Raw genomic sequence first — 15,151 nt, 5'->3', positions numbered from 1 at the left:
ATTACCTTCAAAAATTGAAAAAAATTCCCCCGTTCCCCGTAATTAGGGGAAACCTCCAAAAAAATTACAAATTCAAAAATCCCTAATTTTCGAAATTTTTTCAATTTTTTTTACTAAAAACAGCTGTAACTTTTTCAAAAATAAACATATCAATATAATTATTTTTTATATAGATGCTTGATGTCTTTACCTATTATTTGGTATATAATTTTTGTAAATTTGACCTTTTTTCTGCCCACAGGGGTGGATTTAAAATGACAACTTTTTCACAAAAAATTTACTTTTTCAACATAACTTTTGAAAATGTTCCGGAAGGACTGACACTTTTATATATATCTTAAATTAAAGCTAATGTAATATACTTTAATTTGAAAAAAAAAAATTTGACCTCTGGACTTTTCTTCACGGCGAAAATGGCTACCAGATGCTATTTTCGTGTGAAAATTCTTGATTTTATTATTCATATTATATTTAACTTTATAATGCTATAACTTATTAAAAAGTTTATGGATCCACACAAATTTTTTATGAGAAATAATATTTTTTAATAAACTCTTTTTCATTCGACATACTTTCTCTTAATCGAGATATGAAGGAACCAGCAGATCAAGGAGCTTTTGGAATTAAACACCAATTTTTTTAAAATTAAACACTATCTAAAGATATGCATCGAAGCGTTTATTTTTGATAGTGATTTTAATCACTGTCAGATATCATTATACTTGAATCAACTATGCCACGTCACCACTGTGCCGCGACCCCCCTGTGCTGGGTTTTTTTTTATATTTTTATCTATATAATGCTATAACTTTATGAAAAATGTATGGATCAACATAATTTTTTTATGAGAAATAATATTTATATCCCTTTTTCATCCGACATACTTTATATTAATTAGGATATAAATAAGGAAATAGCAAATCATGTAACTTTTGGAATAATCCACCAATTTTTTAAAATTAAACACTACCTAAAGATTTGCATCGAGCTTTTTTTATGATAGTGATTTTAATAACTGTCAGATATCATTATACTTGATCCAACTATGCCACGTCACTACTGTGCCGCGACCCCATGTACTGGTTTTTTTTTTTTAAAGGAATGCCTATTGTTCAATTTATAATTAGATCTTTGTAATTCAAATAATGATTATTACTTTATTAAAACACTTTATTTGTTTAATATCAGAAAATAAAATTATTTTTACTATATAAAACACTTGGTACAAAAATCATTACACTTAGTATTTGATAAAATATTTTAAAGAAAAATATAAAAAAATTTACTAAATTGACTATTACAATGGAGATTAAGATTTTCAATTTTTTTTCTGTACTTATGTTCATCATTCTACTAAAAGCAGAAAACTCAAAAGTAAGTAGAAATGACGCATGTATTTTAATTTGACCTGACTAATAAATATTTCTTATACATTATTAAAGTGATTTTAAACTTAATAAAAATTGATTTTTATATTGATAAAAAATTATTAAAAAAAAGATGATGGCCAAATTGTGTCCAAACCTGTTTGTTCGGTTTTACATTTTTTAGCTTGTATCCAAGTAAGTGATGTAATATAGAAACTTCACACTTTGATATTTTTTAAGGTTTATCAGTTCAATTTAATTTTTTTTTTATTAAAATTCAGACATGTGTTACAATGCATATAATTTTCTAGTATTTTAAGTTTCTTTTATGTTTTGCAAATAATCTTTGAAACATATTGAGACTGTCAATAATTATAAATTACATATATAATAATTACGATTATGCATCCATTTAAGTTTTATTATTTTCTTATTAAATTAATGTTTGTAACATGATTAAAGGGTTTAGGTATGTTTAAAGCCATTAAATCAGTGGTAAGTTTTTAGTTTCGATGCGAAGCTGAGAAGGTATTGATTATACTAAGATGTGTTTTTTTTTTTTTAATTTTTTTTTTTTTGTCTGTTACAAGCTTTAATTTGAAAAATNTTTTTTTTTTTTAATTTTTTTTTTTTTGTCTGTTACAAGCTTTAATTTGAAAAATATTAGAATGACTAAAGTATTTCTTTACTGTACAAAATATAAAATCAGTAATTTTTCTGAAAATTGAATGAGTTTTTGCTTAATTATATTAGGATAATAATAGTTTTTAACAATACACATTGAAACATTCTTATTTTAGCTTCGATCTTAGTTTTACTATCTGTTTTTTTTTGTTTTGTGCCTGTTACCACTTTTTCTCAGCTCTTGCCAAACCGATTTCTTTCAACGATACGTCAAAAGATCACAAATTGTATCTAGTCGAAGACATTACCCTCAAAAATTGAAAAAAATTCCCTCGTTCCCCAAAAATGGGGGAAACCTCCAAAAAAATTACGAATTTAAAAATCGCTAATTTTCTAAATTTTTTCAATTTTTTTTACTTAAAAGTGCCATAACTTTTAAAAAATAAACATATCAATGTAATTCTTTTTTATATAGATGCATAATATTATTAAATTTAATTTGGTATATTTTTTTCGTAAATTTAACCCTTAACCTGCCCACAAGAGGGGATTTAAAATGACAACTTCTTCATAAAAAATTAACTTTTCAAAGTGTTCCAGAAAGTCCGACTCTTTTATATATATATTAAATTAAAGCTAATGTAATTTATTTTATTATGCGAAAAAAAATTTCGGACTTTATTTTGTCTTCACGGTGAAAATGGCTACCAAATAATATTATTGTATGAAAATTCTTGATTTTATTTTTTACATTTTTAACTTTATAATGCTATGACATATTGAAAAGTGTATGGATCAACATTATTTTTTTATGAGAAATAATATTTTTTAATAATCCCTTTTTCATTCGACATACTTTATCTTAATTAGGATATTAATAATGAACTAGCAGATCATGTAGCTTTTGGAATAATCCACCAATTTTTTAAAATTAAACACTATCTAAAGACTTGCATTGAAGCGTTTTTTTTTTATAGTGATTTTAATCACTGTCAGATATCATTTTACTTGATTCATCTATACCACGTCACTACTGTGCTGCGACCCCCCTGTGATGGGTTTTTTTATATTATGATTAAATTTGTATTCAACCATTATTTTAAAAAATTAATAGTTTGCTCATTTATCATTTTTGAGAAAATAGTGTTCATATATTTAAATTAAATTTTTTTGGAGACTCTATAAATATAAACTTTGAGATTAAATTAACTGTCAATTTCGTATTAAAAATCATTAATTATAAAATAAATTGTATCACAATAAACAAACAATTTGATTATATTTAGGTAATCGGCGATGAACTTCCTAAAAAAGTGATATTCCATACGAAATTTGAATCTAACATAGATCACGCATCTCATTTTGAACAAAAAACACTAACAAATCATAACTTTTATAATCCAATGGACACAGCGTTGCGTAAGAAAAAATGCGAGAAATTAGGTTTAGAATTTAAACAATCAACTAAAGAATATCCGAAAAATATTCACAAAATATTAACTAAACCCAATGAAATTTTAAATACAACTGTAAATCTAAATAACGTTGGAAATGCTATTTACAAACTTCTATCTCAGTTACNAATTTTAAATACAACTGTAAATCTAAATAACGTTGGAAATGCTATTTACAAACTTCTATCTCAGTTACTTTGTAATACAGATCAGTACCATGAAACTATAAGAAATGTGATACATGAGGTACTATAATATATAAGTAGCTATAAAAATCTATGATATCAGTACCTTAGAAGCAATAACTCGTATCTACAAATTTGTAATTTTTAGGGAGGGGCACAAATCTGATAATAAGTGTATACACAATTTATTTATTTATAGCGGTTTTTATTCATAATACATTTTTTTATTACCATTAAAATATTATTTGAAGTACACAAAATCATAAAATACAGAATGAAATTAAAAAAAAAATTGCTTATAATGATCACGCTATATCATAAAATAATTATAATAAATAAATTGCATTTTAATATCAAAAAGTCAATGTCACAGAAAATGTAGTTTCGAAGTTTTGTCACTAAGCTAACGATATTCATGTATTATTTTTCAAGCAATAATTTATGGTTACGTAAATATTTTTTTAGAATTCCTTAAACAATAAATCGTTGAGGAATCTTTTTGATGGAGATCAAGATAAATTAAATAAGTACCTAGAAACTAGACGTATAAATAAAAATAGTATGTAAAATATATTCAAATCGTGTAACAAATATTTTATTATCAATTTAATTATTGTTTAGAGAGATTAGTGCTCATCTTAAACTATTTTAAATTGATAATGGCATTAAAACATCATCAAAACTATATTTAAAGGGGATATCTTGATTACGTGTAAAATTACGTTTTTCAGATGTCTCAAATGCATTCGCAATAAGGTATTATATGAGTGCGTCCCAAGATTTCATTGTGATTTTTTCATATAATTTTATTAGACATTTTTTAAATTTTGTTTTTACTCACATTATTCACAGTATTCAAAATATCAATTGATTATTAATTGTTATATTTTATCACTTATTAATTTTGTTATGGCATTTGTTGATTTGCATCATATTTATCTATCAATTATTACTGTGGGCGCAATCGGGCCATGAGAAAGGTAAAAATTTAAACAGTTTTTTAAATGTTGTTACTCAAGGATAAAATAATATTAATTTCCCTAAAAATTACAAGAAAATCATATTTTAGTTTATTGCATAAACTAAAGCTTTTTACATAAAAATTGATATTTACTCTCGTAACATTTCATGTTCAAAATAATGGTTTCCTCTGTCCATAATATTAGTTTTCCAAAAAACTATATTTGACATAAGTTTAAATTTGTATTTTTTAGATATAATAGGTACAGATGTAGAACTGTTTANTTTTTTAGATAGTATAGGATCAAATGTAGAACTGTTTGTCGCAGCGTACGCTTTAGATGTTTGCATTTATGTCTATAGAGAAGGACCATTGAATAAATGGATATTATATCATAAAAATTGGCCTAATCTTGAAAATCTTGATATGAATAATGAAAAGTGTTTGTATATTGTTGAACCATATGAAGGATTTCATTATTATGCTGTAGAAGATGTTGCTTAATAAAAATGTTTTATTGTAAATGAAAATGCTTGCAATAGTAATTATAGATAATTACAAATAATAATAATTACAGCTTATTTACCTATGTATACTTGAATAATAAAAAATAAATTTGAATTTAATTCAGTATTATATTTTACCAAATCTCCAACAAAATGTTGTCTGTATTTATTTAAATATTTACCTTGTTTAATTGAAATGTCTGCATATCATAATATAGTATAAAAAGTACAGCGTGCGGCACAAAGAGCGAACGTTTTTAGGACAGGTAGTACTCGGCCATTAGAGAAGGGAAGGGTGTGCGTCAGACTACATTCAGTGCCTTGACTCAAAGCATTTCAATTTCAATTGCTACTATGGAGCGGTTGACGTTAGACCAACGCGTTTTCGCGTACGATTGCTTTACGATGGGTGAACATCCTTCGGATTGATAGGTCCCTATTTGTTTGAGGAAAATGCGGTTACTGTTACAGTAACGTTACGTTAATATGGTAAACGCCTTCTTTATCAACGAGTTAGAAAGAAGACGTATTGACCGTGACCGTTTGTGGTTTCAGCTAGATGGAGCCACGGCACACACCGCCAGGGCATCCATGCCCTGTTCTCGTCCCTTGTTTGCCAACCTTTCAATTTCAAGTTTCGGGGACGTATTATGGCTTCCTCGGTCCCCGAACATGTCCATGTATTATTTCTTTTTATGAGGTACCTCAAGTCCCGCGTCTATGGAAATAATCCTCGTACATTAAAAGAATTGAAAGATGCAGTTGGCCAGGAAATTAGTGAAATCAATAAGGATTTGTTGGAAAAGTCGAGACTAGTTTCCGCGAACGCCTTCTAAAATGCGTCGATGGAAACGGTCACCATATACCCGATATTGTTTTCCACAACTGGAAATCCATCCGAGTATTATCAAATGTTATGTCTTTGTGTATGTTGGTCTACCAATAAATTTTCCCTAAAGCAAAAACTAATGATTTTATGATTATTTCAAAAACATCCTATTCCTCTGCCGCACCCATATAAAATTAAAAAAAAATAAACAATCTATGTTAAGATAAAAATAATGAGTAATTATATGAAAATTATATGAAAACAGAATGATTACTTAAATAATAGTCATATTTTTGTGTTTAAAATTTTAGAAATGCATTTAAGGTGTAGTGCTGCGTTAGAATGTTCGCCGAGAGTGCGGCCGAATCTGTGACAGAGTGGGTAAAGCTCACGTCGTAACAAAGAGCTTATCGCGTCACTTTTTAACAAATTATCATCAAGGAAACATTTTCTAAGACTTTATTTGTTTAGATTTTATACTTGTTTTATTTTTATTTATGTTAGTTGTTTGTTATGTATCTAAAATAATATTAAATCACTAATAGAGCTACGAGATAAGTTGGAATAAAAAACAACACGCACAGCAATTTTGTTAATTAAATACTTGGTTTTATCTTAAATTATTATATTTTATCAATAAAACAGATTTTTTAGTTATAACTTGTAATAAAATACAGAATGGACACAAATCTAACTGACAACTCATATAACTTATGTTCTGTATAACATTTTATACTTTTTTTTTTAAATCAATTTTTACAATATAGAACTCTATTTAAAATAAGTTTTATGTTATTTATCGCAATTACAAAAAATATTTTAAATATTAATTTTTTTATTTAATTTTTTTTAAGATTTGATGATAGCCATTTTATAGATACGTTTTAAAGAAAAATCTTGATACCAAAAACTCTTATTTTAATTCAATAGTTACGTTTATACAGCATTTTGAAGTTAATTAAATTTAGATTTTTTTTATAATTTTCTTATGGTTTGACCATATTACGTAAATGACGGAAGTAAACGGGATACGGAGATTGCCACGAACTGATGATGCCCCGACATTCATTTACTCCGACACTGTAAAAAAATCCTCCGAATACATTTACTCCGACAACAATTACTACGAATACCTGGTTACAAAAATTTGGATTTTACTACGACGATGAATACTTCGAATAGGACTATTAATTGATTGCTCCAATAAAGTTAGCTCCGAATATCGATTATTCGCGAAATCGATTAAAAAATTATCAAATTTCGGAGTAGATAAATATCGTAGCAATATAATAACTGATGGAAAAATATATCCCTTATCACTAATTAATAAATATTAATTAATATAATAAAATAGCGTTATAATTGATTACTGTCTATTAACGAATAATTATTACAATAAAGATCCCCGAAATGTATCCGACTTTTGATAAAATAGGTACATAAAGGTAAAAGAAAGGGGGCTTTGAACTAAAACAACCTATTACATAACTGGTGTGAGCCCTTAAATTTTTTTTTTTGGAGGGGAAAGAAGAGCGATTCCTATTTTCAGACGTAAAATCTTTTTTACTTCTCCTTATTAATGCTTATTATAACATTATAAGCACATAAATATTATAACATTTAATTAGTTTAGTTAAAAAATATAGGGGTACGTTTCATTGATGATAGGATTCGTCATTAAACAGATGTGTTTATAAAGATATTCGATATCCCATTCTCTAAAACTGTCATTACAATTAGTCTCATATGAAATCAAACAAAAATATGATTTAATACGTATCATTTCAATGTTCAAAGGTGGGCAACGAAATTAATTCAGTCCAGCTTGGATTTTATCGCAATTTGAGAGACTTGAGGGGGCTTTGTCTCCTAAAATTCTGCCATAGAATATACCGAAAATGAATTAATTTGTATATCTTGTTGTATAGAAATATTTTTTAGATTAGGTAAAAAATTATATAATTAGAGTTCCCAAATATTTTGTTGCAATACTCCTACGCTCTAGTCATATTAAGTAAACACAAGGCAGTTATAAGTTAACAGTGGACAATAGTTTATGATTAATCATAAACTTAATTAAATCTTCTATTAAGATAATTAGTTTTAAACTTAACTAACTCGATTAAAAATATGCAGTCAACTCATTAAATAATGGTTGAGTTTTTTTTCATTTACATTATGATTATTTGAAGTTTTGTCAAATATACGTATAGAGTTAATTTATAATCAAACAATTATTCATTTTTTCTCATTAAATGGAAATCAAATATAATAATGTAATATTGAAACTGTACAACTTTTTTTATAGGACATATATATAAAATTACATTTTTACAAAACATAATACATTACGTTACGTAATTTTATTTTGAAAATTAATTTTTATTTTTTAGGAATATGCTTTCATATTCTAAAAAGTACATATAAAATGAATTCAAATTTTTAAAAAAACTTCATTTTGTATTTATAAAACAATACATTTGTATTTGCAGGATACACGTTAAGCTAACGAGATGAAAACATTGGCAAAATAATCATATTTTCGCAGTGTCGGCCTGGCTCAGAAGGCCCTCATTTAATTTAAGATTTTTTTTCTCGCTGAACCAATGAGAAAATTGTCCAACAAATTTAATTATTATTAAAAAAAGGAAAGGCTATTCAGATATTTTTTTTAAGGAAATATCAAACTGATTTCAATAAATGTATATTAGATTTTAAAGAAAAAGAACTTTAAATAAATAATTTTTTACTCCTTAATATTTTTAACTTTTCTTTGAGCACCACTGGAGATTATAATGGTTTTACTTATAATTTAACATTGATTATAAAACTCATGTCACAAAATTAAAATTGTTTAACGATAAGTTAATATATTTTTACTTTTAGATGACACACAGAATTTTTAAATAAGAAAAAATTAATGCTACTTATATATAACCAAAACTTACTAATTCTTAGCATAACTAATATTAGAACTTGTAGCAAAACTTACACAGTTTAATATTATTTTAATATAAGTTAAAAATAATTTTAGTAATTAATTTTCAATTAAAATTGCTGAGAGAAAAATTAATCATAATCTACTGGTCAACACAAACCTATTGGAAGAAACTTCCAAAAAGTAATAAGACTAAAAAAAATTTGTTCAACAAATACTGCATTGAAGTTGGATAATTGATTTTTCAAACAAAATACACGAGTTCATTGAAGACTGAACACACAAAAAAATGAATTTTTGATTAAATTTAATTAAAAGAATCTTTTTAAATAAACAAAACAATTTAAGTTAATAAGAGACAAAAATTCGAATGATCAAAATATCTATTCTAGATAGCACGCGGAGAGTGGAATGTAGACAATACAATATCTGTCAACCTCTTCGTCAAAGTAGCATTTATGATACAAATAACATACATAAACATATACATAAAATATACAAAAATGAGGGAACATTTTTTATACGTTAAAAAGTTATGTATAATAGGAATACACTATAATGCAATTTAAGCATTTTTCAGATTAGTATTGATTGATATCTGACAGTGACTAAAATCACTGTTATAAAACGTTATTAAATGCGTCTTTGAAGCATGTTAAAAAAAAATTAAACACATCAACCAAAGATGGTTATTGACTTTCTTAGTTGATTACTATAGTTTAAATACATGTATTTAATCTATGTGATTATTTACAGTGGACATTGGAACGTTTTTTTTATTATAAATACTTCAAACAAGCCTTAATTTGAAAAATATTAGAATGACTAAAGTATTTCTTTACTGTACAAAATATTATAAAATCAGTAATTTTTCTGAAAATTGAAAGAGTTTTTGCTTAATTATATTAGGATAATAATAGTTTTTAACAATACACATTGAAACATTCATATTTTAGCTTCGATGCTAAGATAAGAAGATCTTAGTTTTACTATGTGTTTTTTTTTGTTTTGTGCCTGTTACCACTTTTTCTCAGCTCTTGCCAATCCGATTTCTTTCAACGATACGCCAAAAGATCACAAATCATATCTAGTCGAAGACATTACCCTTAAAAATTGAAAAAATTTCCTTCGTTCACCGTAAATGGGGGAAATGTCAAAAAAAAAATTCAAATTATAAATCGTTAATTTTCGACATTTTTTCAATATTTTTTACATAAAACTGCCATAACTTTTGCATATAGAAAGTAGAACTTTTTCAGCTTAACTTTTGAAATTGTTACGGAAAGTCTGACACTTTTATATAATCTTAAATTAAAGCTAATGTAATGTACTTTATTATGGTAAAAAAAGATTTCCGACTTTATTTTGTCTTCATTTAATAGTTTATTTTAGGTTTATAATAATATTCTTAGTTTTAATATTATTGTAACTATAAATTTTATATTTGTCTAATATATTCCTTGTATTCCTAAATTCTAATTTTGTATATTTGATTCGTGTATATTATAAATTGTATAATAATTGACCTGTATCCCTTGAAATTGTTACGGAAAGTCTGACACTTTTATATATATCTTAAATTAAAGCTAATGTAATGTATTTTATTATGGTAAAAAAAAATGTCGACTTTATTTTGTCTTCATAGTGAAAACAGATATAAAAGTAAATAAAAAAATACGATTTTTGTAAAAAAATTCTTTTTTATATTTTTAACTTTATAATGCTATAACATATTGAAAAGTGTATGGATCAACACAATTTTTTATGAAAAATAATATTTTTTTATAATCCCTTTTTTCATTCGACATGCTTTATCTTAATCAGAATATTAATAAGGAACTAGCAGATCATATAGCTTTTGGAATAATACACCAATTTTTTTAAATTAAACACTACCTAAAGATTTGCATCGAGCTTTTTTTATGATAGTGATTTTAATTACTGTCAGATATCATTATACTTGATCCAACTATGCCACGTCACTACTGTGCCGCGACCTCCCTGTAGTGGTTTTTTTTTTTTAACGAATGTCTATTGTTCAATTTATAATTAGATCTTTGTAATTCAAATAATGATTATTACTCATGCTGAATATTAATTTATGACGATAGACAAATAAGTAGATATTATTCGTTCTTCTTTTATATGGAGAGATAAATAAAAAACAGAAATGTCATAATTATATTTTAATTTATTATTATTTTTTTAATTTATTTGAAAACACTTTATTTGTTTAATTTCAGAAAATAAAATTATTTTTACTATAAAAAACACTTGGTACAAAAATCATTACACTTAGTATTTGATAAAATATTTTAAAGAAAAATATAAAAAAATTTACTAAATTGACTATTACAATGGAGATTAAGATTTTCAATTTTTTTTCTGTACTTATGTTCATCATTCTACTGAAAGCAGAAAACTCAAAAGTAAGTAGAAATGACGCATGTATTTTAATTTGACCTGACTAATAAATATTTCTTATACATTATTAAAGTGATTTTAAACTTAATAAAAATTGATTTTTATATTGATAAAAAATTATTAAAAAAAAGATGATGGCCAAATTGTGTCCAAACCTATTTGTTCGGTTTTACATTTTTAGATTGTATCCAAGTAAGTGATGTAATATAGAAACTTCACACTTTGATATTTTTTAAGGTTTATCAGTTCAATTTAATTTTTTTTTTATTAAAATTCAGACATGTGTTACAATGCATATAATTTTCTAGTATTTTAAGTTTCTTTTATGTTTTGCAAATAATCTTTGAAACATATTTGACTGTCAATAATTATAAATAACATATATAATAATTACGATTATGCATCCATTTAAGTTTTATTATTTTCTTATTAAATTAATTTTTGTAACATGATTAAAGGGTTTAGGTGTGTTTAAATCCATTAAATCAGCGGTAAGTTTTTTTATATTATAATTAAATTTGTATTCAACCATTATTTTAAAAAATTAATAGTTTGCTCATTTATCATTTTTGAGAAAATAGTGTTCATATATTTAAATTATATTTTTTTGGAGACTGTATAAATATAAACTTTGATATTAAATTTACAGTCAATTTCATATTAAAAATCATTAATTATAAAATAAATAGTATGACAATAAACAAACAATTTGATTATATTTAGATAAGCGGAAATGAACCTCTTAAAGAAGTGATATTCCATAAGAAATTTGAATCTAACATAGATCACGTATCTGTTTTTAAAGACGTAACGCTAAACAATCATAACTTCTATAATCCAATGGACACAGCGTTGCGTAAGAAAAAATGCGAGAAATTAGGTTTAAAATTTCAAAAATCAACTAAAGAATATCCGAAAAATATTCAAAAAATATTAACTAAACCCAGGAACATTTTAGATACAACAACTGTAGATCCATATAACGTTGGAAATGTTACTTACGAACTTCTATCTCAGTTACTTTGTAATACAGATCAGTACCATGAAACTATAAGAGATGTGATACATAAGGTACTATAATATATAAGCAGCCATAAATATCTATTATATCAGTACCTCAGTGNTAGCTATAAATATCTATTATATCAGTACCTTAGTAGCAATAACTCGTATCTACAAATTTGTAATTTTTAGGGAGGGGCACAAATCTGATATTAAGTGTATACACAATTTATTTATTTATAGAAGTTTTTATTCATAATACATTTTTTTATTACCATTAAAATATTATTTGAAGTACACAAAATCATAAAATACAGAATGAAATTAAAAAAAAAATTGCTTATAATGATCACGTTATATCATAAAATAATTATAATAAATAAATTGCATTTTAATATCAAAAAGTCAATGTCACAGAAAATGTAGTTTCGAAGTTTTGTCACTAAGCTAACGATATTCATTTATTATTTTTCAAGCAATAATTTATGGGTACGTAAATATTTTTTTAGAATTCCTTGCAGAGTAAACCGTTAAGGGATCTTTTTGATGGAGATCAAGATAAATTAAATAAGTACCTAGAAACTAGACGTATAAATGAAAATAGTATGTAAAATATATTCAAATCGTGTAACAAATATTTTATTATCAATTTAATTATTGTTTAGAGAGATTAGTGCTCATCTTAAACTATTTAAATTGATAATGGCATTAAAACATCATCAAAACTATATTTAAAGGGGATATCTTGATTACGTGTAAAATTACGTTTTTCTGATGTCTCAAATGCATTCGCAATAAGGTATTATATGAGTGCGTCCCAAGATTTCATTGTGATTTTTTCATATAATTTTATTAGACTTTTTTCAAATTTTGTTTTTACTCACATTATTCACAGCATTCAAAATATCAATTGATTATTACTTGTTATATTTTATCACTTATTAATTTTGTTATGATATTTGTTGATTTGCATCATATTTATCTATCAATTATTACTGTGGGCGCAATCGGGCCATGAGAAAGGTAAAAATAAAACATTAGACGTAGTCAACAAATATTTTCCTATTAAAACATGATTTTTGAAAAAAAAATTTCTAAATTAAAAAAAAAAAAAAACCTTATGATAACGAATAGATAATATTATTTGGTATTTATTATCATATTAAACGATAATATTATATTAACATAATTATGTCACAAAGTAATATTATATTTTCATAATTAATGAATTTGAATGAAATAATTACATTAAAATTAGACTAATATTACTGAAATATTCTTCTTTTTCATCATTGTAATAGTTTATTTTTTATTAAAATAACCAATAAGTTCAACGCATAATTTAAACAGTTTTTTAAATGTTGTAACTCAAGGATAAAATAATTTTAATTACCCTAAAAATTACAGGAAAATCATATTTTAGTTTATTGCATAAACTAAAGCTTTTTACATAAAAATTGATATTTACTCTTGTAAAATTTCATGTTCAAAATAATGGTTTCCTCTGGCCATAATATTAGTTTTCCAAAAAAACTATATTTGACATAAGTTTAAATTTGTATTTTTTAGATAGAATAGGTACAGATGTAGAACTGTTTATCGCAGCGTACGCTTTAGATGTTTGCATTTATGTCTATAGAGATGGACCGATAGCAATGAATAAATGGACATTATATCATAAAAATTGGCCTAATCTTGAAAATCTTGATATGAAGAATGAAAAGTGTTTGTATATTGCTGAACCATTTCTAGGATGTGCTTATTATGCTGTAGAAGATGTTGCTTAATAAAAATTTTTTATTGTAAATGAAAATGCTTGGAATAGTAATTATAGATAATTACAAATAATAATAATTACAGCTAATTTACCTATGTATACTTGAATAATTAAAAATAAATTTGAATTTAATTTAGTATTATATTTTACCAAATCTCCAACAAAATGTTGTCTGTATTTATTTAAATATTTACCTTGTTTAATTGAAATGTCTGCATATCATAATATAGTATAAAAAGTACAGCGTGCGGCACAAAGAGCGAACGTTTTTAGGACAGGTAGTACTCGGCCATTAGAGAAGGGAAGGGTATGCGTCAGACTACATTCAGTGCCTTGACTCAAAGCATTTCAATTTCAATTGCTACTATGGAGCGGTGGACGTTAGACCAACGCGTTTTCGCGTACTATTGCTTTGCGAAGAGTAGCGGAGTCAGTGGTTTCGGTTCAGCGCGAGTTCCGAAGTCGATTCGGCGGTATTAATCGAAATGACTCTGTTCCCACGCGGAACACATACTTACGATGGGTGAACATCCTTCGGATTGATAGGTCCCTATTTGTTTGAGGAAAATGCGGTTACTGTTACAGTAACGTTACGTTAATATGGTAAACGCCTTCTTTATCAACGAGTTAGAAAGAAGACGTATTGACCGTGACCGTTTGTGGTTTCAGCTAGATGGAGCCACGGCACACACCGCCAGGGCATCCATGCCCTGTTCTCGTCCCTTATTTGCCAACCTTTCAATTTCAAGTTTAGGGGACGTTTTATGGCTTCCTCGGTCCCCGAACATGTCCATGTGTTATTTCTTTTTATGAGGTACCTCAAGTCCCGCGTCTATGGAAATAATCCTCGTACATTAAAAGAATTGAAAGATTCAGTTGGCCAGGAAATTAGTGAAATCAATAGAGATTTGTTGGAAAAGTCGAGACTAGTTTCCGCGAACGCCTTCTAAAATGCGTCGATGGAAACGGTCACCATATGCCCGATATTGTTTTCTTCAATTGAAAATCCATCCGAGTATTATCAAATGTTATGTCTTTGTGTATGTTGGTCTACCAATAAATTTTCCCTAAAGCAAAAACTAAT

The 15,151-nt window shown here is 25.9% G+C and overlaps 1 protein-coding gene across 7 annotated transcripts; it reads left to right on the top strand.

Annotated features, from left to right (window-relative positions):
* The first annotated feature begins 1,223 nt into the window (after nt 1–1,223).
* On the top strand, nt 1,224–14,248 carry LOC126909381 (uncharacterized). Of its 7 annotated transcripts, none has more exons than XM_050691801.1 (5): nt 1,224–1,374; nt 3,278–3,572; nt 3,642–3,691; nt 12,800–12,893; nt 13,860–14,248. In XM_050691801.1, the coding sequence occupies exons 1-5, from the start codon at nt 1,303–1,305 to the stop codon at nt 14,075–14,077; spliced, it is 729 nt and encodes a 242-aa protein (XP_050547758.1). In that variant the 5' UTR covers nt 1,224–1,302; the 3' UTR covers nt 14,078–14,248. The 7 variants fall into 7 exon arrangements, with proteins under 7 accessions (XP_050547758.1, XP_050547759.1, XP_050547754.1 ...); XM_050691802.1 differs by lacking the exons at nt 12,800–12,893; nt 13,860–14,248 and adding exons at nt 4,096–4,189; nt 4,884–5,217 and having other exon boundaries at nt 1,232–1,374; XM_050691797.1 differs by lacking the exons at nt 3,278–3,572; nt 3,642–3,691 and adding exons at nt 11,747–11,779; nt 12,012–12,359 and having other exon boundaries at nt 1,234–1,374.
* The last annotated feature ends 903 nt before the right edge of the window (nt 14,249–15,151 follow it).

Source organism: Daktulosphaira vitifoliae, unplaced genomic scaffold (genome assembly GCF_025091365.1).
Source record: "Daktulosphaira vitifoliae isolate Bord-2020 unplaced genomic scaffold, ASM2509136v1 Scaffold_315, whole genome shotgun sequence".
Lineage (NCBI taxonomy): Eukaryota > Metazoa > Arthropoda > Insecta > Hemiptera > Phylloxeridae > Daktulosphaira > Daktulosphaira vitifoliae.
The sequence above is the reverse complement of the archived record's forward strand: the minus strand, read 5'-3'. Positions and strand labels throughout refer to the sequence as shown.

Coding starts and splice junctions, on each gene's coding strand:
- LOC126909381 (XM_050691797.1), top strand. CDS start 1,303: ATGGAGATTAAGATTTTCAATTTTTTTTCTGTACTTATGTTCATCATT. Junction 1,375..11,746: donor TAAAAGCAGAAAACTCAAAA/GTAAGTAGAAAT, acceptor ACATGATTAAAG/GGTTTAGGTGTGTTTAAATC. Junction 11,780..12,011: donor TTAAATCCATTAAATCAGCG/GTAAGTTTTTTT, acceptor GATTATATTTAG/ATAAGCGGAAATGAACCTCT.